This window comes from Calidris pugnax, unplaced genomic scaffold, assembly GCF_001431845.1.
Source record: "Calidris pugnax isolate Ruff unplaced genomic scaffold, ASM143184v1 scaffold89, whole genome shotgun sequence".
Classification (NCBI taxonomy): domain Eukaryota; kingdom Metazoa; phylum Chordata; class Aves; order Charadriiformes; family Scolopacidae; genus Calidris; species Calidris pugnax.
The window spans coordinates 7263873-7288371 of NW_015090865.1; the positions used below are offsets into that span (position 1 = coordinate 7263873).

Genomic DNA, 24499 nt, shown 5'->3' on the forward strand with positions numbered 1-24499 from the left:
GGGGGGGGGGGGGAACCACAAATGGAGTCTGTCAGGCTTGTCAGGTTTCACTCCGAGGCAAAGAGAGCAACAGAGTGAGCAGGCAGGTCTGTCATTTGTGCTTCACTTATAAAGTAGAGTTTAAAGGCTTCCTGCAGCTGTGAAGAGGTTTTATTCCTGCTTGAAGAGATTTTATTCCTACTTGTTAACGTTTGGAAGCTATAAATAGGGATATTTAAGTAGGGATAATAGGCACATCTTTGCATTTCTCTGAAACTTTCTAAGCACAGCATGCTTTGGAACCAGTAGAAAATAAGCGTTTTAATTAGAAAAAGTGGTTCTCTGTATTATGTAGAAACAATGCAAAGTTTTGCTCAACTCTGATGAGAGAGTTCTTTTTTTTTTCCTAAATTTTCTGTGTTCAAGCTGACAATAGTGTTTAGAAAAGAGGGTGTGAAGTATGTGTGTGAAAGATAATTCCATGCTGTTTATTTTATTTTTACTGCATTAACTGAAATAGCTGTATTTACTGTATTTAGTGAAATAACTTGCAGTGACAGTGTGTGGTCGTCATGGGTTTTGGATTTCTTTTTTGTTGAATGCAGTAAATATTTTTTCCTACTGTCTACTATAGGGGAATTCTGCTGACAATGTTTTCATTTTCATGCCACTTGTTTGGCATTCCATTTAAAATAATAGCTATGGGAGGAATAGACTTGAAAACTGCTCCAGAAACTAGTACTCTGACTCAGTTGTTTTCTTCCCTTTTTTTTCCCCCTAAATATATTTTGTAACTTGTACTATTGTTCTGAAGTTCCCAGAATTCTTACGAAAATGTATTTGAGCAGCTTTTATGAGTTTCCCAAATGGTTCTTTTTTTTCTTAGGATCTATCATCTATGTGACTAAAAGTCAGTTCTCCATGTTGCAAAAAATACACTTCCATGAGCCTTAACTTCCATCAATTACTGAGCAACGTGAATTTGTGTAGAGCTTGGAAAGCTTCTCCTTTTTGAAACACCAATGTGTCCTAAACCCAGTTAATTATTGAAGTGCGTAAGAGGACTGTTCAAAGAGGAACTGGCAGGGCTGAGGAGACACAGCACGGAGGCAGAGCTCTTCGGTTAGAGGGGGAAGGGGGAATGGTGATGGTAGTGCTCAACACCCCTACCCTGGGTTTTCCCAGAGGTACCTTATTAATGGGACTTTTCCAGGAGCAAGGACTTCAGATTTGTGCATGATGTTACTCCATGGGAGGAATTTAATTTTCTTCATAAGGCAATTAATATAAGTAATCATTCAGCACCTGGTTTTGCAGAAGTGGTTCTAGAGTCTCATCTTCCTGCTGGGATACAAGAGCTACTTACAGGCTTCGTGACTCATTGTCTTTAGTTTGGTTTGTGGACTTCCCTGCCCCGTTAGTTTTCGATTTGAAGTTGGAATTAAAGAAAATATACATTTTATTTACTGATAATTGCCTGAATTTGATTCAGCAGTACGCAATAAGAGTGCGTGTCCAGTGCTAGATTTTTCGCCCTGGTCATGGAAATACTTATTCATAACCATTTTTTTAAAACATCTTTTACCAAAATGCACAAGTAAATGTATTTGATGGGCCACTGGTGCCTTCAAGTAGCCTTGCTGCAAATGTTACATAAAACCACTGAACTTCATGTACGTTTTTGGGATAGTGAAAACTTATTTGTGATATTTTTTTTCTTTTCTGTTTTGTGAAAAATAAGCTCTATAGATAAAATCTGAAAAGCACAGTATAAAGTAGCTGTGAAACATTAATAAATGGAGACTTTTTTTGCTAACTGTTCTTACAGGCTGTTCCTTCAGTAGTTGAAATTGTGAAGCTTGGTTGTCAGGCAACTTAACCAAATAGTCACTTTATTGAATATAAAACTTATTCTAGAATAGCAATTCAGAGTTGTTTCTCATGTGTAGTACTTTAATAAAAATATTAACATGTCTGTGACAAGTTGCTGTAGTTAGATTGGCAACTGCTCTCTCCGGTCCCAGGATTTTTTCGAACTAGGTCATTAATACAGAAAATCACTGTCTTTTTCTGTGTATTCACCTTCTTCATTGAGTAATCTTCGCAGTGTGTACAATGGTCTCTTAAAAAAAATAGAAGAACAGTGTTTATGTGACCAATCTGGCCATTTCAAAAAGGTCAAGAAAATATACCAGTTATTGAAAAACATAGTTTTCTGAAGCAGAGAAGTTTAATTGGATTCCAGGAGGAGGATTGGAGGATAAACCAGATGTTGAATGAAAAAATTGATACTGAGGATGACAGTAAGCTTAATTTAAAAAAAAAAGTAATGTGTTATAATTTTGCTGTTAGTGTAAAACCATGTGATTAGTAAATCACACTGATTGCCTGTGAAATTTGTTACTCTTGGATTACCTTTTTTGGTAGAAAGTAGCTTTCTAAATCCATGGCTTTTTTTTTTTTTTTGTAATAATGCTGCCTGAGACCTAATCAGTTTTGTGACTTCCACATTTAATTTGTTTTTCATGTTCAAAAAGTTCTGTTTGGGTTTTTTTGCAAGCAAAATACGGAACAGTTTATTAAATAATGTACACATATGCCCAAATTCCCTAGGGCCAGATGTTCTGCATATAATCCATAGCCACTTCTGGATATAATTAACAGAATATATTTTTATACTAGGCACTGTAAATCTTCCTGACGGACCTGTGCTAGTGGCGAGGTGGAAATACTGAGAAGGTGGTCCCATCCTTGTCAGAACAGGAAGCTGTGTGCTGTGGAGGGGATGGGTTTCCCATCACTGACACCAGGGTTTCCTTGGGTTTGTGTCTGTCCGCTCCCCCTGGCAGTCTGTGTGGAGTTTGGATGGCAGTGGACTGCTCCCTTCTGGAAATACTGGTTTGATTTGGCACTGGTGAGCTCTGTCTGCCTGTTTCTGATCCAAGCAGCTTTAAGGGGTTGGTTATTCCACTAAATGACACAGGTACTCCTTTCCTCCTAGAGCTTCATTGGCTTAAGTCTTACACTGCTTTACGTGCTCTATGAGAAACCTTTTCTGAAGCAGTTGAGCGAAACGCAGGGCCTGGCACGTAAATGCTGGCCGTGGTGCTCTTCCAGAGTAGGCAAGAGCTCCTCAGAAGCTCACGTTCGTTGACTTGAGGATGAAATGTAAGGGGTTTCACATCAGCAAAACTTTTGTTCTTCAAAAAAACTTGTCGACTTTCCGAATGCTTGTCTTGTTGTATTGGACTTTCTACTCGTTCAGAAATTTTGTATCTCCATGTAAAGATCAGAGAAAAATACTGTTTGGGTGGTTTTTTTTTAAATTTTCCAACTATCAGTTGGTATTGACAGCCCAGATAAGCTAAAAGATGCCTTGTTATCATCAGTTCAACAAATTCTTTTCTTCTCCTTTTAAGGCTTTTTACAGTGGCAAGTCAGTCCATCTCAGAAGTCTGTCAGAATGCAGAGCACAAGTAGAGGAGAAAATCATGATCTAATAAAAGTATATTGGACTGTAATCCTGTAATTGTTCTCAAGTCTGGGTACAAATGATTTAAAAAGACTCTTAAACTGTCTTTACGAATCAGTGGTTTAAAAACGTTCTTATATATTTTTCAGGAATTTAACTGCCCTGTCCTCACAGCTTTTAAAGCTAATTCTAGCATGGTTTCACACTTTTAAAAAAAATATTCCAAAAGAGAGATAGCTATTTGACATCTGGTTAAAATTGCATAGAAGAAATGACATAATTGGTTGCTATCTTAAAGATGTTTTTTTTCTGTAAGAACTGGAAAATACGGTGGTAATGACTCCATTATTAAGCCATACATGTTGTTTCCTTTCATCCTAAATAATTGGTTATCCCTGAAGATGTCACTTATTACTGGAATGGGGCAGAAGGTGGGCTTTTAAACTGTGAGATTTGTTTTTTTCCTTGAAGAAACAGTGTTTTGCTATAAACAGGGCTTTAGATGCCTGCTCCTTTGCCCTCCCTAAATCACTGTGGCTTGTCCCTGGCTCATGGTGTGCAGCCCAGTGCTCCTGCCGTGATCCATCGGCAGCTCTCACATCTCTGCCCCCGCAGGGCTGCTGGGAATGTTCTGAAGAGCCACCCTTTCTTGAAGGCATCAAAGATTTCAAAAATTTCCTTGATCTTTCCTGCTTTGTGAGGATTGTATATGGTGTTTTGCATGATGCATATGATGACATAATATTGACCCTGGGAAATGTTTTGGTATTTTTTAAATGTGGGCAGAATAATATTTTGCAAACAGCATTGACCTGAGCACTTGTTCTGTAGTGGTTTCCTCTTGGAGAAGGTAGTCTTGGTGTGTCAGGTAGAGCCCTTTAGTCTCGAGTCTTTGTACAGCCCAAGAACCAAGAATTTGTCTTCACCCTTTATTCCAGAACACACTATTCCCTAGAAATATTTGTCTTACACAGTAGTATTTAATAAGTGTTCTTTTGAGTTCCAGTTTTGTCAGACAACAAAAAACCCAGGGTGTTACGCCACTGGAAAGTAAATTGTGCTGTCTTGCTGTACAGTAAAGTATAAGTCTAGAGACTATTAAGACAAGGTGGTGTGTGTGAGAAATGCTCTATTAGTGAGGTTTTTGAAGTTCCTCTCTCAGAAGAGTTGGAGTATGACTGCTCATGGCATGGAGGCACAGATTTAAAAGTGAGTAGCTGTGCTTTAAAGAAAAAAAAGTTCCATTGATCATCGGACTATTCAACCAATAAAAGTGGTTGTGTCAAGCAATGATTTCTTGGTTTTCTGTGGAGAAGAGAGTGTGTCCTGCCAACCACTGTACTTACACTGAATGTAAATCTGTACTGCACTGTCACATTTTGATTCTTTGTTTTTCTGGCATATGCCCCTGATGGCTTAATGGAACTGCAGGGGTAGGAGGAGGAGTACAAGTACAAAAATGTCTAGTGTTCTGAGAATTGTGAAAACAACATCCAACTTTTTTGTAAAGGAAACTAGGAAATTTATAGCCTGAGCGGAGACCTGGAAGGCAGTCACAAGTGGTTCATAAATGAACTTCACTGTTGAAGTTCATCTATAGCTTTTGCATCTAGCATCTTCTTCCTCACATAAAGGAAAGTTAAGACAGTCTTGTCAGAAAGCTACACAGGTGTAGGCTTACAGGTATTAAGGGGAAAAAAAAATTCTCAATACCAGTGAAAGACAGCAAGTGGAATATTAAAGAATAGATAAGAAAATCCTTTAAAAGACTAAGCAACCACTAAGCTGCAAGAGAATAGGAATTACTGGATGCGGCTGGATGATGCTCTGATTAAAGCGTGAAGCCTCAGGAATGCATAGTTTATGGATGAGTGATAAGCAGTCTGGGTACACAGTGAGTGTCAGTTGCAGAATTGTAAGGCAGGAATGCAAAATAAACCACGTTGAGTTGTGGGAATACAGAAATCAGGACAGGTCTTCCCATTGACACTGAGTGTGTGACCAGTGAGAGCCAGTGCCGTTGGGCTGCGGTGGCAGCAGGTTGTGGTGCCTGGTGACACAGTTTCCATGTGCACTCTCATTATGTTTGACTATTTTAACATCTGGGGGGAAAACTTAATAAAAAGTGACAAAACCCACTTTATTTAAATTTACAAAAAAGAGACAAGGTGTGAAAGCTGCAATGGGAAGAAAAATTTTATTTACGCATCATGTTAAGACTTTTGTTAACTCCTAGTAAAATGAAAAAATGAAAAGAGTGGCAATTAAGTACTTAGAAAAAAAATCCCAACAGATTAACATGAATTAATTAAATATACTTCCAGTAGGAGAAAGGTTACTGGAATTACTATTCCAGAGGTTAAAAAATAATACTGAGGTGATAGAATTGCATGCCGGATCCTGTCCTGGTTGTTATAAATAGCCTCCATAGCCTCTCACTGCTGGAGAGCGAAGGCATGGCCAGCTTTGGCAAGCACAAAGGTAACATTTATTTCTGTCTTCCTGAACTTCAGCTTCACTGGTCTCTTTTCTTGCTGCTGCTTTGCCCTTCCTTTGTAGTAACATGTCTAGACAACTGCATGCACTTTAAACTCAGGGAAGACAGATTATTATTTTTTTTAAATATAATTCAAAGGACTTAGAGCATCAGGGTAGATCTGGTTCCATTGAGAAGGAAATGCAAACCTGAGTGAGGGAATTGCACTACTTGTCTTTTAGGAGATGCAGACTTAGGTGAGAGTTAAATGGGCTGGGGACGTGTTTGGTTTGGGGAGCGTGCTGGGCAGCCCGGCCTTTGGAGCAGCTCTTGGGACCAGTGTGACACCTCCTGCCACTTGTTTTCTGCCAGTTTGTCACAGCAGCTTGAACAGAACGGCTCCTGTGCCCTTGCTCCTCGGGGATGCCTGGTGCCCTGGCTCCACACGGAGCTGGGAGTCTTCCTGAGAGAAATGCTCTTGTTTGCTGTTTGCCAGGGCCTGGCAGCACTGACTTCTCCTGGCTTCTGTGGCTCCTCCAGCCACACTCTGCTGGCCAAGCCACCACGCTTCTTCTGGAGCAGCTCTGGTGCCCTCTTCATGCCCTTGGTTGACCTTAGACTGGGTCTTTTTTCCTCTGCTAATCTTTTATGCTCCTTCTATATTTTTTTCTTTGACTCGTCACTGAGTTGCTCTGAGACAGTGGTTCCTTGCCATGTCCTGTATGGGCCCCGACTGACCCTGTTTTTCACCAGTTGTACCTCACAACGGTCTGATGTCACTGGCTTTTGCAAGACAGTTGTGTTCGTTCTGAACACGTTCATGTCCTGCAGTTCAGCACAAGGTCCCAGGGAGATCCCAACTTTTGATTTCAAGTTGATGTAGAAGACATAACCCCTTCTGTGCTCACTGCTTCATCCCATCAGCTGTAGGAGATGACTCAATGTCTCCCACAGCGTTCTTCAGCCGTAGAATAAAATGCTCTGTAGAATAAGTGTGTATTGGAGAGAAAGGTGTGTCACCTCTGGTCTTGATTTAGAGGCACAGAGATGTTCTTTCTCTGTTGAATTTCCACTGGCAGTCTACCTCCCAGTTCATCCCAGCCTCTGGCTTTGATCCAGAGCTGGTCAGTTCCTCCTCAGTGGGTTTCACAGTGCTTAGAGCAGGTTGTTTTTGGGGCCCTGTTACAGGTCATGGGAAAAGGGGCTCTATATTAAAAATATTTTTAAAGGGGAAGGTCAAGAGGCAGGTTTGCTAACTGGCATCATTTGTCAGTCTGTACTGAATGTGAAGCAGTGTGTTGTCCATTATATATTTGCGAAGTTTTAAGTTAAAATCCCTTGGGAGTTGGAGTAGCCCCTTTTTAGATAATACTGGAAAGCAGTGACTGACTTGCTCGTTAAATGTCTAAGGAGTGGGATTTTGGCAAAAGTCTTTGGGTGGCTTAGAAGAATGAGAGAGAATTGATGCCGAGTTAGCGTTAACCCCAGCATGGGCTACAGCTGCAAATTCATTAATCTGTTGCGTGAGCTGTGAAGTAAGTATGTTTGGTCAGGTCTGGATTTTAACCGAAGCAGGAACACGCAGCCAGCTTAGAGAGGAAAAGTTCACGGTAGCTAATTTTAGATATCTAATTTAGATGTTCTGGATCTCTTTGCATTCTCCATTACCTAAACAGAGGGCACAGAGGCTGATACCGGTGTCAGTTAGAAATACCTGGTATGGAGCCTTTGTGGGTTTAAATTAGTTTGCAGGTCTGAGCATGCTGTCATCTTAGAGTTCTAACAGATGTTGGTCTCTGGTTTTGACACTGACTCTGTCCTCACACATCGGGGTTTCACCAGGGGGAAAGTGAGTTGCCTTTCAGAGGTTTCCACGATTACCATACACATCTGTTACTCGGGTTGCTATGAGAGGGGCTTGTTTAAGCATTTTGTTCTTAAGAAAGAGAGGAGTTCCAAGCTAACAGAAAGCTTTCCGTGGAGCAGCCCACGCACCCTGGGTGTATGTGGTAATTCCTTGCCCATCTGCAGACCTGAGCAGGGGATGGGACGCTACCTCAGAGAAATGTGGTGGCTTTGGAACAGGGAAATAGTGTATCAGTTCCACAGGGAGAGAATTCTTATTTCTGATAGAAAGTATATTTAAGAAATGGTTAACATTACGTACAAGGGGACGTGTACATTCTTTTTACTTTCTTGGGGTAAAAAGTGTGAGCAGGATTGAGTGGGAAATCAGTGGGCTAGAAACTGCTCTCTTCAGAGCCACCTACACTGTCCATCACCTCCTGAGAACCATTCATTTATACCATAGGAAGGACAGGTGTTAATATTGATAATCTGATTTTAGTGTACCAATAATCTGAGTGTTCCTTAACCTTTCAAAGAGAGGAACAGAGATCCATTCACATGATGACAGATTTTGGGTCGTTGTTTAAACTGAGGCTTTTTGCTTCTTGTTTTAACCCCGAGGTTCAGCGCAATGTTCCTGCTGTGCTTAGTGGGCAGGTACAGTTCTGGCAAAGTGGATCTTCATGGTAAGGGGAAAGAAGTAGCTTTTCTATATGTATTTTTGGATTGAATGCACATTGTACCACTCTAAATTTTTTGTTTACTTATACGTGTGTATAAAAACACATATTATTTAAGGGTGTGTGTGTATATGTGTATGCAGTATATCTTAAGGTTTTATCAGTGTTGTACTACTAGAAGCTCATAATTCTAAGTCATTTTCAAAGTAGGAGATCAATTAGTACTGATGAAACCTTTATACCATATGCTCTGTTCTGTAGGTAACTACTTATTGTTGTAAAATCATTTTAGCAGTTTGGAGAGCGGAAGGATTGTTTGGGGGTGTTCGTGTTTTCTTCATAGTCTGTTACGGGAACAAATGGCCATGTACCAGAAATTGGCTACAAAAGGTAGAACTGCTGTAAAGAGAGTAGAGGGGTAATTTCTGTTCTGCCGGTGGTGGTAGTGAAAAGCCCAAGGAGTTTCCTGCTTAATTACCTGAGCGATGGGGCAGGTTTGCAAAGAGCTCTGTGGCTGGGGGCTTGGGGACTTGAGGTGGGGTCGGGGGTGTTGGGCTCCTCAGTGGCTTGTGAGGGTCACTTCAGAGGGAGAGGAAACTGGGTAGAAACTAGCCATGCTGTTAACTTTGTTAACTGTTAATGCTGTTAACTTTGAGTGGTAGGTGGGCTGAGAATGATCAGTGTTTCCAGTACATGCAGCAATGGCATGGGTTTGTTCTTGTGTTTTGGACTTGAGGATTTGGGATTAGCCATCACCCTGTTCTTTACCAAAATGGGATCTTTTTATCACCTGTTAAAGAAGGGTGAATATAAAAGCAGACATGTCCAGAAGCACATTAGTAATGAGATTTTGGAGGCTGGGGACTACAGAAAGTTTGGGGTTTTTTAAATAATTTTTAAATCAAAGAAGGTAAATCATGATCTTTATACACTAGGAAAAGGCTGTTTCAAGGGCATCTGTTAATAAAAGATGAAATATGAATTATAAATCAGGAAAACTGATTAGACTTCCTAATCACCGTCCTCCTAAGAGGGGGGGATTATTGAAAGGAATTTAAAAGATAGCACATCAAAATCAATCCAGGAAGGTAGTTTTCAGCTAGTCTCCAATTACAAACTCTGAAACTTACTGATACCATATACATCAGCTGTTACAGTTTTTATAGCAGCGCAGTGTAATGAATATTGGCATGGCTGGCCAGCAGCAGCATGGACATGTGTTTACTTACAATTTTATGCCGAGTGGTTTGTTGGTTTTGTTACCATATGCCCCAAACCTGTGACAGACATTTATAGCCCCTTATCTCTCTGCCCCTTGGTTAGAGATTGTTTAATGGCAATTATTTCTTTATTGCCACCTCCAAAGATTAATTGTGGTGGTGAATACATGCTGGTTGTTTTCAGGGTTCAGTCCCAAGGGCAGTTACACCTTTTCCTTTGCACTCCTGTTGCTCCAGCGGCAGTGTCCCTGTCTCTCGTGGCTGTACCTGCTGGTGCTTCTGTGCAGAGCTGCTCCAGGAAGCTCAACTGGAAGAATTCCCTTTCTTTCCTTTTTTTCATTTTTTTTTTTTTTTTTTTTTTCCTTTTGGCAGATTTTACAGGCAGAGAAAGAAAAACAGGAGCAACACCTCCAGTTTCAACTGTCTGAGCTGAAGGATAAACAGGCCAGGGAGATGCAACAGCTAGGTTGGACTATAACAAGTGACAGATATTGAAGACCAAATGTTTGTCTAAACCGCACCACACACGTGACCATGATGAGAACGTGCACATGGGCACTGTATCTTAGATATTTGCATTTTGAGATTAGTAATTTCTTTATTTATCTTATCGTTCTCTGTGCAAGAATAGTGAAGTCATACAGTTCAGCAAGGAGGCTAACGCACAATGCACACAACATGGAAATACCTGGACCCCAGATCTGTTATCAAGATAAAACAGAAATACTGCAAATTAGTACCAAAAAGCAAATCCACCCATAAACGTTTATAGCAGCGCAGTGTAATGAATATTGGCATGGCTGGCCAGCAGCAGCATGGACATGTGTTTACTTACAATTTTATGCCGAGTGGTTTGTTGGTTTTGTTACCATATGCCCCAAACCTGTGACAGACATTTATAGCCCCTTATCTCTCTGCCCCTTGGTTAGAGATTGTTTAATGGCAATTATTTCTTTATTGCCACCTCCAAAGATTAATTGTGGTGGTGAATACATGCTGGTTGTTTTCAGGGTTCAGTCCCAAGGGCAGTTACACCTTTTCCTTTGCACTCCTGTTGCTCCAGCGGCAGTGTCCCTGTCTCTCGTGGCTGTACCTGCTGGTGCTTCTGTGCAGAGCTGCTCCAGGAAGCTCAACTGGAAGAATTCCCTTTCTTTCCTTTTTTTCTTTTTTTTTTTTTTTTTTTTCCCCTTGGCAGAGGGGGACACCCAGTTCAGGTTCCTGAACGCACTCCAGGAGCACTCAGCTCAGGGGAGGGCAGGTTTCCCCCTGCCTCGCTGTGCTGGGGTGCTGCCCCACAGCCGTCCCACAGATCGCCCACTTGTGAGATGATACTGGCCTTTGGAAGCTCTGTGCAGGCCTGGTTCAGTATTTACTGTCAACAGGTAGAATACAGTTTGGATTCTTAAAATTGCATGCCTTCTCTTGTAGAATTGAAGGCCCTTGAAAGCTTAAACTATGAAATGAGGAAGTGTTTCAGATTGCAAATAACATTTTGTTAGGCTTTGAAACATGACGTAATTTCTGGATACTGGTGATGTACATCAAGAAGTTGTGCTGTTGCATTAATACAAATTGTAATTTTGTCTTGTGTTCAAGTCTTGAAACATCTTGATTTGCTTTACACATTAAAGTGCTATTTTATTTCTGTTCTATTTACAGCTGATATTATTTCAACAGTTGAATTTAATTACTCTGGTGATCTTCTTGCAACAGGAGACAAAGGTGGCAGAGTGGTTATATTTCAAAGGGAACAAGAGGTCAGTGACTTGAAAAACAAAAGTGCTGTTACTACACTGTTCTTGTGTTGCACAGTCTCACTTCACCTGTTCATGCTGTGAGGTTTAAAAGGCTGGATAGTTTTCTCAGAAACGCTAATTTTTCCAAATTTCTAATATCTGCCATGTGCTGAACTTGATAGGTTACTCTGGTGGATCCCATCTCCCCCTTTCAAAAAAAAAAAAAGTCCCCAAAATACAAAATGTTGTTTTTATCTGTACCTGGTCTGCTCAGGAGCATTTTGCAGAATTGCCTTTGGGCTTTCTCCTAAACTTTGCACTTGGTCAGGCTGATCTAAGGCAAATAGTAATGCTTTTGAAGAGAATGCAAGCAAAGTTTATAAAAAAGGATGCGTATTAAGTGGCAAGGACAACAGGCTAAGGCAGTTCAAAAACTGAAGAATTAAACATCTGACATGTTTTAGGATCCGGTGAATCAAAACCAGTAGGAACAGCTATTTCTCCACAACCACTTGACTGTTTTCGGTTCATAAGGCTCAGGTGATGGTGTTCAGTGGAGTGAGGATGCTGTTACATGTTCTGGCCATTCTTCAGTGCAGATACATCACTGAGCTTTTTATAGCCAGAGAAGTAGTGTCTACTGGAAAAGTGCACTGTATGCTCAAAAATAATTGTTGTGCCTTGTTATGTCTGGGAGGAATCTGGAATCATGTTCTTTCAAAAGCCAACACTCCACATGGCAATTCTCACCCTCTCCCCCGCCATCCAAGAGCATCTTCATCCTTCCCTTTGAAGATAAGAATTTGAGCCTTTGGTTTGGAACCTTCTCCTGGATCAGAAATACCGAAATTGGTGGTGGAATTTTCATTCAGCTTGTTGGTGAAGGAAGTGTGTGAATCCTGAGGTGCTGTGTGGCTTTTTCAGCAGAATCCCACTTCTTTCATTGTGTGGTTCAAATGATGCTCAGTTCACAGACGTCCAGTATCTTGCATTTCTTTCTCACTGTGATACTGTTTATAAAATATGTTACCAATGGTGACTTACCTTTTACTGTATGGATTTTGAGAGGTAGTGAAATGACAATCCTGTTGCTGAGAAAGCTGCTGAAATGTTAGACTGCTGCACCTAGAGAGCTCCTACCTCATTTATCATTTACTCTCCCGGATAGACTTAACTAAGGCACAGGGAGATCAAGGTCAGAAGTGTCCACCCGCTCCCATCTCTGACTGCCTGATGCTTGTTTGGAGCAGAACTATTACTGGTTGGCTTTCAGCTGGTGGTGCCCAGTTGCTCTGAAAGTCAGAACCCAGCTGTCCCCTCAGGTCCTTGGGGGAGGAACCAAGTCAGACTATTGACCCGGGAATATTCCAGTCTGCTTGGGAGCACGTGCAAACTGGGAAGAACTGGGCTTAAGGATCATTTGTCTTGTGCAAAACTGCAGGATTTCTTGAGTGGAGGAAAAAATCTGAAATAAGTATATATTGCTGGAACCTTAGTAAAGTCCTACAATTAATATTTTTAAAGAATGTGGATTTTGGACTAGATTAACTACAACTTAGGATAGTTATAAAATTTCCCATACACTACTTTGGGAAGGCAGGCTGAAATGTGCATCGTGCCCTGACCTCGTGTGACATTTCAGTTCCAAGCTGGTTGTCACAGCCAAAGGTGCGAGCGAGGCGTGAGCCCACGGCCTGGGGCCAGACAGGGCAGCACCCTCCAGACACGGGTGGCTGGGTAGGGAGTGTGGGTGACCATTCTCAGTAGTGTTGGTTGGGAGGACTCTGTCCAAAATGCTTAAAAGTTAAATGACAAGTTGGGAATGCTCATACTCAATCTTGCTGTGCCTTCATCAGAATGACTTTGTGCAATCATGTTTTTATAAAAAACATATTTAATTACTCCATGTCCTATGTCCTTTAACGTGTATGTCCTAGTCTGGAAGCCCCACGTTGTGTCCATACTGTGTGATGAGGGGACTGAGTTTGGGAAAGGATGGGAATGGGGGTTAGGTGAAGTGTCTTTTTATATAAAGTCACATTTTTTCAAAAGTAAGTCTGTGTTACTGATGCTAAACTAAATACAGTATCATAGAGCAAAAATGTAAAAATCATCAAGATCTGTTGTAAAAAGTTTATTTTCTGATTGACAATTTTCAGTCATTAGTTTGAATGTACAATTACTAATGAACCAAGTAACATCAGCTTCAAGAACTATTGTGTTTCCTTGCAGAATAAAAGCCGTCCTCATTCTAGGGGAGAATATAATGTTTACAGTACCTTTCAGAGTCATGAACCTGAATTTGACTACTTGAAAAGTCTAGAAATTGAGGAAAAAATTAATAAAATTAGGTGGTTACCACAACAGAATGCTGCTCATTTCCTGCTGTCTACAAATGGTAAGGACACTTTGTTTTTGCACAAAGAACTTTTGCTGTCATTTGAATGTTATCTCACCTGTGATCCAATTGTGGGGTTTTTTCTGGAGTGTTTTGGGGTTGTATTGGTGTCTTCTCTAGTTATATATGCAAAATATGTTTTGATTGTAATGCTCTGTAAATTACTGATTTATGAATGTAAATATAATGAAGCAGCAACAGAATAGACAGAGCTGCGTTCTGGGGATAAACCGACCGTGCTCTCAGTTTCTATACCCTGTTACTCTGCTTTCCTGCTCCTGTATAAATGGGTTCCCAGGGTGCTGAACTGTAGCACAAATCCCAATTTCACTTGATCATCCTAATTTTGAAATTGATTTTTTTTGTGATCTCAGATGAATTTTTAATAAAAGCATTTGAAATTGAAACACTGTGGTTACAATGCTCTTTTTGCTTTTCCAATACCAGAACATCATGTGTGCTTTGACAAGCAACTGTTTAATAGCCAACAGTCACTCCAGGAGGAGATGTTCACACCATTTTCACTGTACCTTAGGATGCATAAAAGCAATGCAAAAATTACCAGTTGGAAATTACGAGTTTTCATTCACTTTGGATTTTTTATTTATTACTTCCAGTTTTTTAGTGGTGGTTCTTGGGCATTAGGTCTGTTTGATTTTGCTGCATCATGGAGCAAGCTGTAACTGTAAATTCCGAGCTGTGCATGGAAAAACTTGCTCATGCTGTCAGCGGAATAGTCTTGTTCTGACAGCTTGGGTCCCTTTTTGCCTTGTCCTTAAGTGACTTTATGTAAGGGTTACACCACATTTTAAATGTGGGACTGAATTTCGTCTACTGGACTTTGAAATTCAAACAATCTTACTTTGATTTAAGTGTTATTAAATTTTAAGCAGTCTTTAAAGTGTGTCACCGTAAGTGCTTTAAAGATACGCAGTAGCTTAGGGAGGAGAGGTGGATTTCCAGTTAGCTAAGGATCCCACTCCTGGGGTACACTAACTGGCTGCACTGGGACAAACTTCCCTTGGTGAGACCTGGGGATACAGAACCCCAAAATACTGGGGCGAGCCCTGGTCTCACTTTCTGCTGTGGTTGTCCCTTGGCAAACACCTGGGACAAAGCTGGCTTTCCATAAGGTACTTGGAGGAAGTAATTAATGGGGTGCTTGGGGATTTCCTTACCATTGGTCAATTAAAAGTCATATAGAGCTTATTGGTGAAGATTGGTGACTGAATTTCAGTAAACTTCCCTTGTGAAGGGTCGTTTTGGTGAGTGATGGTCATAGGCCCTATTGGTGGGAAGAAACTTGTAGTTTGTTGAAACTGAATGTTACATTGGAGTCAAAATGGAATCCATCTCTTTTCTCTTTCCATTTACTGCTATTTTCATGCCTTTCCCACCTGCACCCTCCTAGCATGTGTGTCTGGTATATTTTTTTGTTTGTTTTTCCTGTATCAGTGCAGCTGAACACTAGAGCTGGAAGGCACAGGACGTCCAGTCCCCGTGGGGCGGGGGGTGCTGGGGATTACCTTGTTGTGTAAAGCACTTCCTCAGGGTCCTTCCCGCTGCCAGCAGTGGAACTTGGGTGGCTAAATACATCCACTCTGCTGACCTCATTATTTAGTGATTTTATTTTACGTTTAATTCATTCTCAAGCATGTGAATTTTTGTTGGTTTTAGATAAAACTATTAAATTATGGAAAATAAGTGAAAGGGACAAAAGAGCCGAAGGTTATAATTTAAAAGATGAAGATGGAAGACTTAGGGATCCTTTCAGGATCACAGCACTACGGGTATGTTTCTGCTCTTTGACTTTAAATGTCTTTTTGCATGTACTTCTCTACCTTTGCACTACCAGAGTTGTCAACTGAAATGGGTGGATTAGAAATGATGCTTTGGTCAGGGTCATGGAGAACTTTTATAAAAAATGGAGAGACTTCTTTATGCAAATGTAATTGTTAAATAAGGTTCCTCTGGAAACTTGGGGCAAACTTTCATGATTATAATATTGTATTAAATTATTAGCTTCCTGATATTTTGGGTTGTTTGTCGGTTTGTTTCCTGGAACAACTTAGTATATTTAAAATTTATTTGAAATCTACACTGTTTTTTAAAACTAAAATATTTTGACAGAGACAGACTTCACCTCAGTCTATTTGAATTGTAGAAAAAGGTACACTGATCTATTGACAGCAACAAAATATAACAAAGTGTTGTTATTCAAGGCTGAAAGTGCAGCGTTTTGAGTATCTGGCTGGGGCTGTTCTGTTCTGGGTTCACAGAAAGCCAGCGCTGCTCCTGCTGTGTCCTTCAAATACTCTCATGACTCGGGCGACGTGAAGAGAAGTGCAGGGAAGCTGTGTCTTTGAGAGGCCGGTACCACCCTGAGTTCTGCTGTCAGAGCTGGTCTGTGGAGCACAGTGCACACATCGTAGTGATAATTCTTTCCCACCCACACCCCTCAACGTTGCTTATATTTAACTTGTTTGGTCTTTTTTCTAAGAGGACTAAAACGTGAGCAGGGTGCTGGGTAGAAGGCTGCTTTATGAGCACGTGGAAGATGAATGCTTGAATAGTCTTGACATTCTTGCACTTGCCCAGTGCTGCAGGGCAGGGTTAGCACCCCAAACTTGGGAGCATTTAAAGCAGAAGCTCGAGAAATGAAATAATGTGGCATTGTGGTTTTTCTTGAGTTTATGTTGTTGTTATTGCCATAAATAGGAATTGAACTGAGGCTCTCACTACTTTCTAGGGAGGAGAAGCAGCACTTGAGAGCTGTGCCCTTTGTGTAGGGACCATGGCATTCCTGAGTACGTTCCTGATAATTCACACTAATGCATTTTCGATCTCACAACCAGGCCAGGAACACTCGTGTGGCCAGATAGGAAAAGTGCATAATAAGAAGTAATGGATTAATTTTAATCATTACAGTTTGATGTAAACAGACGGTAAGATACAAACGTGGTGAAAGCAATGACAAAGCTCTTGGATTAATTTTTCTCTTGTTCCAGGAAGGCAGGTTATCTTGGACACTGTCACAACATTTTTCTTGGTAGGTTAGTGTTGTGTGGGGCTGTGTGTACGGAACAGTGCAGGACATCCTTGGGCAACCTTAAACCAGTCACTCGTGCCTCGGTGAGGGCCTGGAGGGGAGCTCAGGCCACTTGGCCCCGACAAACCCTGTCACCCTTGAGATCAGGTGGCTGTGGAAATCATGTGTTCCCAGTGCCCTACTTGACTGTTCAGGGATTTGCTCTGCAGACTGCTCCTGCCAATTTCACTCCTCTACGAGATGGGGGTCACGTCTAAGCGCTTGTTTCAAATGAACAGAATCTTCCAAGTATTGCTAGAAGGACACGCCGTTTCCCTGCGGTTTGTGCTGGCAGGATGGCAGTCACCTTCCATACCCTGCTGTATTACTTCTCTTGCTCGGTGCATTTGGAAAGTATTGAGTCACTAAATCAAAACAGAAACTGTGGTGTGCAATTAACTACCATCTTCTGAATTAGAAATGAGGTTTATGCCAAAATTGACTGTTGTTCTTCATGTTTCAGGTGCCAATATTGAAACCCATGGACCTAATGGTAGAAGCAAGTCCCCGAAGGATATTTGCAAATGCACATACTTACCACATAAACTCTATTTCAGTAAATAGCGATCATGAAACGTACCTTTCTGCAGATGACCTAAGAATTAACCTATGGCATTTAGAAATCACAGATAGAAGTTTTAGTATCCTTTTTTTGTTCTCTGTGAACACTGGGACAAGTCTAAGTTGTTTATGATCTGGAGGTTTAATACAGTGAAAGCAGGCCTAGGAATGCTCTCATTCTTTCTATGGAGAACTGCCAGTAGAACTATCATACCTAGTTTGATCTCTAAAGAGCAAATGAGCGATTTTGGGAGCATCCTTTATTTGTGGAGTTCAGCCAACTTAAGTCAGAGTTGGAAGATTTGAGCGGTAGATCCTTTGTTACTGTAGATACTACTTTCCAAAGTTAAAGGTCTTTTAAATGTTCAAATGACACTTCTAAAGAAAACAAATTTTAACTTTTGTTATGTCAAGTGATATCATCAACTGCAGAAATAATTTGAAAATCTCTTTGCAAGCATGTGTATCCAAAATTTATTTTCTATGGATTTGTCAATGTAGGACATACTATTAAAGTAAAATAAAATAGTGAATAATCTGCAGTAAAAGAAAAATTGCAGAAATGCTGGATATTAAATAGGTCATATGCAAGATTCTTTGAAGCTTTAGTTAAATAATGAGGTCTATTCAGTGTTCAATAGGAAGTGTTATGAAGGAGGCTTGAGAGGAGTCTTAAATTATCTGCAGCATCTGTTAAAGTTCATTTGTAAAATCTAGATGATTTTTTTTTTCTTTCATCTACTTGGGTCACTGTAGTTTGTGTGGATTGCATGCAGTGGAAAATAAGATGTTGCCCTGGTTTTGTCTGTTGTATTTTTAACATTTTTTAATAGTTATCCCTGGAAGTGGTTTGAGCGTGCAGCGTTACCTGCCTTTACAACCCCCCCCCCAGATATTGTAGACATTAAGCCCGCCAACATGGAGGAGCTGACGGAGGTGATCACGGCCGCCGAGTTCCACCCCCACCACTGCAACGTCTTTGTCTACAGCAGCAGCAAAGGCACCATCCGGCTGTGCGACATGCGCTCCTCCGCACTCTGCGACCGCCACTCCAAGTGTGAGTTCCCTGCGCCCGGGGGTCCTGCCAGGGACAGCCCATGGGTGTTGTGCTTGTACCTACCCACAGCCAGCTGGGAGGGCTGGGAGCTGTGTAGAATGGAACATTTTAATTGTCTTGTTCTAGGCCACCAACGAGCAGAAGTGTAGCATGAGACAATTGGCCATCTGACTCTGCTCCTCTTTACCCATTTATGCATCACAAAGTGATGGGAACAAGTGCTTTTGGCACCAGTGAGACCTGTCTTCTGTCCAGACTCAGTCTTGGTGCTTCTCAAAGGTATCTGCTTATCGAATGCCAGTTCAGGACAGTGTATTCACCTTTGTGCATTAGAAACCGGGCTGATGTTGCCAGAATCCATTTACTGTGTGACCCTTTGCAGCTCCTCACATAGAATTAATCCCTACGAGTATGTGCTGCGTTTGAAGGGAGTTTGCAGGGTGCTCTGTACCCTCCTGTGCCACCCCCCTCCCGCAGGGGAGGAGAGCTGGTGTGTGGATGCCCAAGCATAACTGCCCTGCCTCGCTCCCAGGCCCTTGGCTGGCCTTCCCTGGTGTGATTTATTGGGGTTACTGGTCCTGCGGGGTGTCCTATCCTCCTGGTATTTGCAGGTAAGCTTTGTGTAGTGCAGGCCAGGTGTTCCTGTTGGTGGAAGGAGGTACTTGTGCGGTGGGACATGCGGAATGCTGGGCCATGTCCTCTGTTTGACTTGGTGTTGTGTTAAATTACTTAAAAGCACTGTATTTTTAACTAATTGTCACTGACTAACATTCTGTTAAAAGGGGTCTATTCAGAAATGAAATACATAGTTCTGGGGAGCTCCAATCTTAACTCTTCAGGGTAAAGAGTTTATTTTCTTTATTTAAAACCATACCAATTGCATTCCAAGTGCAGATGGAGTATTTCCGTCGGTGTGGTGTCCAGCTCTGCTCAGATCCAGAGAAGAGCTGTGCCGTGGTCTCAAGGCGCGGGTGCTGCCTGAGGAGATGGCGTGTGGGACACTGGTGTCTCTGCTGCTGCTGGTGACCACGATGTGGAGATCGGGTGGAACGTTTATGTACCCACCTGCTGGGTTTTAGATGGTTTTTTGCTGTGACTGATCCCTGAGAGCTGTGAATTGTCTGTTGCTGGTGCCGGGCTCCAGCCCGTTGGAGACAGACACCCAGCAGTGATGACTGAGGGCGCGACATTGTTTAAAAACAACTTATTTTTTAAAAGTCTTTGACAGCTACTTTCTTCAGAAAGAAACTAGTGTATTGAGTTAAAACCTTCCTAACACAGAAAAATGTTGGAAGCTGTAAAACTTGGTGTTGGTTACATTTGTGATTGTGTCTTCTCTCTGCAGTTTTTGAAGAGCCTGAAGACCCTAGCAGCAGGTCGTTTTTTTCAGAAATAATCTCGTCGATCTCCGATGTCAAATTCAGCCACAGCGGTCGCTACATGATGACACGAGACTACCTCTCTGTCAAAGTGTGGGATCTCAACATGGAGAACAGGCCCATAGAGACGTACCAAGTATGGCATCTGTGTCTTCTTAAATAGCCCTTCTTTCCCCTGCTCTACTTTGTCCTTATATCTAATGCCACTTTGTGTGTTCCCAAAGGTCCATGAGTATCTCCGGAGCAAGCTCTGTTCCCTCTACGAAAACGACTGCATCTTTGACAAATTTGAATGCTGCTGGAACGGTTCCGATAGGTGAGCTGGGGGTGGGCTGTGCCCCTTCAGCAGAACTTGACTTTGGGGATGGAATTCCTTACATTCCCATCAACTGGGTGGGCCTTGGGGGAATTTTTTGTTGTTGTTTTGGTGGTGGTGGTTTTTTTTCCAAAAGGTCTTCATTGTTCAATCCTCCCCCCTCCAGCTGCAGAGGTGGAATAAATTCCGTGTGTCAGTTTGCTTCCAGTGGGAATTATTCCTCAAGTTTCTATGTGTTTTTTTTTTTTCAAGCAACTCCAGTCAGTCTTTTCTGGAGGGGTAGAACAAGTCGAAGTGAGGCCTTCTCATTTTAAGGGGTGTTGCCGTGGAAGCTGGGATGCTCCCCAACTTTGAAATGGAAAAAAATGCTTGGCTGGGGGCACTGGGCAGCGCGGTCCAGTGGGAATGGTGTCGCAGGAGCTGTTCAGCACAGTGAGGACAGTGTGTGAGGGGGAGGAGGGTGAGGAGGCTGGCATTGTAACAATCCAAGAGACTTCTGCCATGTGGGAAACTGCTCTTCCACTTTCAGCTGCTGAGGATAGGTGTTCAGTACAGGAAATCAGGAACTCAGCCTCAAGTTGAAGCGTGTTTTTTGGGAGCTACAAAGCAGCTGGTCATTGCAAGTCAGATACCAGAAAGCATTTTCAGATGCAGGTTATTTTCTGCCTTGTTCAAAAGCAAACTTGGTTCTGGGCAGACTCTGCCGTGTTCATGTGGGGCCATGTCAGATGCTCCCACGAGGGCTTGCTTTTGCTGATTCAGGATGATTTTTTGTAATTAATCCCTTGGGGTGCTCATGGTCCTCCAGGAAGCACTTGGATTTGTGGTAGTCCCTTGAAATTCAGCGTTTTAGGTTGGTTTTGCTTCCAGCATGACACCGAGGGGCAGAGCAGTGCTGGGAGCCCCCCTTTGCTCCCGGGGGGGATGTGAGGGCGTTGGTGGGTGCTGGGGGCAGGAGAGGGGACCAGGGAGGACCCGGGAGAGAAAGTGATAAAGCGCCAGAGTCAGAGGGGAAGAGACACTGATGCCACGTCCTGGCCACGAGCCGGGTCTGATGGTCACGGTGTGTGTGAGGGACTGGTCAAATCTTTGCCTTTTCTTCTGCTTCCAACCAGTGCTATCATGACTGGATCCTACAACAACTTCTTTAGAATGTTTGACCGAAACACGCGGCGGGACATCACCCTGGAGGCCTCTCGGGAGAGCAGCAAACCCCGGGCCATCCTGAAGCCCAGGAAGGTCTGCACGGGTGGCAAAAGGAAGAAGGACGAGATCAGCGTTGACAGTCTGGACTTCAACAAGAAGATCCTCCACACGGCATGGCATCCCGTGGAGAACATCATTGCTGTAGCTGCCACCAATAACTTGTATATATTCCAGGACAAAATTAACTAAAGGTGACTTGCTGGAGGACGGCGCCGTCGTCTTGCATAGTTGAGCTCGGTTGTTTGTCTGTAACAGAGAAGGCCTCGTTGTCCTCCCGGTGAAGAACATTGATGCACTTCCTTCCCCCTAGCGAGAGGCGAGGGCCTGGCCTGGCTGTTGGGTTCCTGGCTGGTTCTGGCTGGTGGGGCCGGGGCGGCCGGCGCAGCTTCCCGGGAGCGACCCTCGAGGGGCAGAACCGATGGATGGGGCTCAATGAGGCCAATACTCGAAACAAATGTATTTATTGAAGTCTGAGCCTTCCTTTCCAGTTTATAGACCAAAAAAATTTAACACCCAAGAAGAAAAAATTGTCATAAAAAATGTACTTTCTATCTCTCGTGCTCTTTCTCTGCTGTAATATTTGGGCCTTTCAAAACATATATTGTGCTTCACGCCTGTAAACATTCCTCCTCTGCCCGCGGCCGGGCTTCGGTGTTTTTACCTTCGAGCACTTCGGTAGGTCTTGAGTTGGGTTCGTAGACAGGTTTCCATGGATATTTACTCACCAACTGTATCTATAACCACACCTTCTGGTGTAAACCACTTAATAAAATAACAAGCTATAAAAAGTGTTTTTAAATCTGAAGGTATGTATTCAGTCTTTTTATTTTTTTATTGCATGTACTGAGATTGTGCAGAATAATCCTGGGGGGCAGATGTTTAACCTGTTTGCCCCAAAGCGTTGATTTTTGGCAGACTAATACAAACATTTTTATGTAGTATTTCGAATTCTAAATTTAGAGTTTCCATGAAATTGTCATTTAGTTCGAGTTGCACTGGTTTTCTTGTCCCATGCTCTCTGTGTAGCAGGCAGGAGACGGAGAAGGTCGGGATAAACCATCCAGAGCCTTAACCGGGAGTGACGCCCTGCACGGGGGGGAAAGCCCCACCCCCCGCTGCTTCTCTTCTTCCAAGATAAAAGTTGAGTTTCTCTGATGCCTCTCAGTGGTCGATAGACACAGACCTTATGTGCATTATGGGGTTTTTTTTTAACCTTTTTAGTATTTGTCATGAAGATACCGTTTATTTTAAATACTTGGCATAACTGTTGTGTTTGAGGTTGCGGTTCCAGCCGGTGGGAGCACCGGGAGGGTTGTTCCAGGCAGCAGCTCCGTGGGTTTTACCCCCTTCCCATGGGACACGGGCCCGGCGCTGGGCTGGGCTGCGCCTGCTCCAACTCTCTTTACTCCAACTTTTTTTTTTAAGCCTTAGGTACTTTTTTTTTCTTCTTCTTCTTTTTCAAAGAGGCCTAAAACACATTGACCTTCTCTCCCCCAGCCCGGGGCAGGAACCGTCCCCTGGGGCTGCAGGGGGTCTCGGCAGCGCCCAGTGGGTGGAGATGGGGCTCTGCTCTCACCCCCCAACGCCCCCGCGCTCCGGGCGAAGGTGTGAGCAAACCCTCTCCCTCCTCCCTGCCCGCTCAGGGGGTGCAGCCAAACGCGGGCTTCTATGGATACAGTTTAATTAACAATCTGAGTCTTGCCCTGTCTGTGGGTTGTGACACTGTTGGGAACTCTCGAGCTGCGGAACCGGGGGGTCAAGACTCGACCTTGTTCCTGCCCCCCCGGCAGAGCGGCCGCAGCGGGACTGTACATACTTGTTCAGTTATTTTGACCAAAAAGTTTAATAAATTTTAAATGTTTACCTGGACTTGCTCTGTGTATTTTGAAAAAACTTCTGTTTGTGAGAGGATTGGCCGAAGGAGCCAGCCCCAGGAGTGTGTGTTTCCAGTTAAAGGTCAGTTGGAGCGGCCGCCCCCTCGGTGCCGGGTGCCACATCAGTGCTGTCTATTTTTGATCTATTTTTTCAGGAAATGTAAGTGGAATATGAGTAAAAAAAGAAAAAGGATATGATGAAATCTTCTATTATATAAAACATGATTTGCTTGTACCACTTTCAATTAAATAGTTTTTGATGATTCATGAAATTTTCATCATTTTGTTTTATCTGAAAACAGATTTTATTGTCAATTTGATGAAATTTATTATTCTTTCAGCTCTTTGCCCCAGACTCCCCCTTGGCTGTAGATGGGGTCGGGGAGCCCGTCCCCCCCGGGGCTGTGGGGTGGGTGGGGGCTGGAGTTGCAGTATTTGGATTTAATGTGATGAATTCCTGGTGGGGAGCGGAGATTTCCCGCGAGGCAGAGGGAGCCCCGGGCGCGGGGGGTTCAGAGAAAGGGGTGAAGGGCAGGGCCTTTTGGCTGAAAGAGGTGGCACTTCTGGAAACGAAACGGCGCTGGAGGGTCCCGTCACCCTCTGTCACAGCCTGGATTTTAACAGGAAAGTCACAGAAACCGTTACCGACCCCTCGGAGCCACCCCAGGGAATCCTGGTGCCGCTTCCGGGGAAAGGGAACACCCGGTGCCAAGGAAAGGGGCAGGACCCCCCCGCGCAGGGAAAGGTGAGTGCACCCCCAGCACCCCCTGGTGCCCCCAGCACCCCGGGCCTGAGGCGCTGGGGCAGCCGCTGGGGCTCAATAGTGTTTGTACGGAACCTTCTATTTAAATTTGGATGGAATGGCTTGAAAAAGTCTTATTTTCCAAAGGGGGAGCAGGTGCTGTGAGAGTCTCCAACAGTCCCTCAACGCCCGTGTTTAATACTGTTCTGGTGACCGCTGAAGTAGAGCTGTGCCCAGTGTCCCACATGGGAAATACATGTATCATATACCCAAATAATCCTATAAATCCATTTTGGGGGTTTTTTTGCAGGTATGTGCAATAGCAGATGCTGGTTCTCCTGTCACAGGAGTGGGTAAATTCAGTTCTCAGCGTTTCCAGCAGCCGCAGCAGGATTCCCCGGGGAGTGGAGCAGCGTCTCCCGCTCGTGGCCGCAGCCGATGCCGGCGCCGCAGGAGGCCCCGCTACA

General features: G+C 43.1%; 1 protein-coding gene across 2 annotated transcripts in view; it reads left to right on the forward strand.

Annotated features, from left to right (window-relative positions):
- PPP2R2D (protein phosphatase 2 regulatory subunit B, delta) overlaps positions 1–23285 on the forward strand; it is a 24536-nt gene extending 1251 nt beyond the window's left edge. Inside the window, exons 3-10 of one of the 2 annotated variants that reach the window (XM_014945263.1) lie at positions 11335–11432; positions 13644–13809; positions 15487–15599; positions 17361–17538; positions 18351–18515; positions 19861–20030; positions 20119–20210; positions 21326–23285. In XM_014945263.1, the coding sequence (XP_014800749.1) occupies positions 11335–11432; positions 13644–13809; positions 15487–15599; positions 17361–17538; positions 18351–18515; positions 19861–20030; positions 20119–20210; positions 21326–21605 (1262 nt within the window). In that variant the 3' untranslated portion in view covers positions 21606–23285. Of the gene's footprint in view, positions 1–11334; positions 11433–13643; positions 13810–15486; positions 15600–17360; positions 17539–18350; positions 18516–19860; positions 20031–20118; positions 20211–21325 lie in introns of those variants that run through there. The other variant, XM_014945264.1, reaches the window with a different exon arrangement.
- Positions 23286–24499: the final 1214 nt, after the last annotated feature.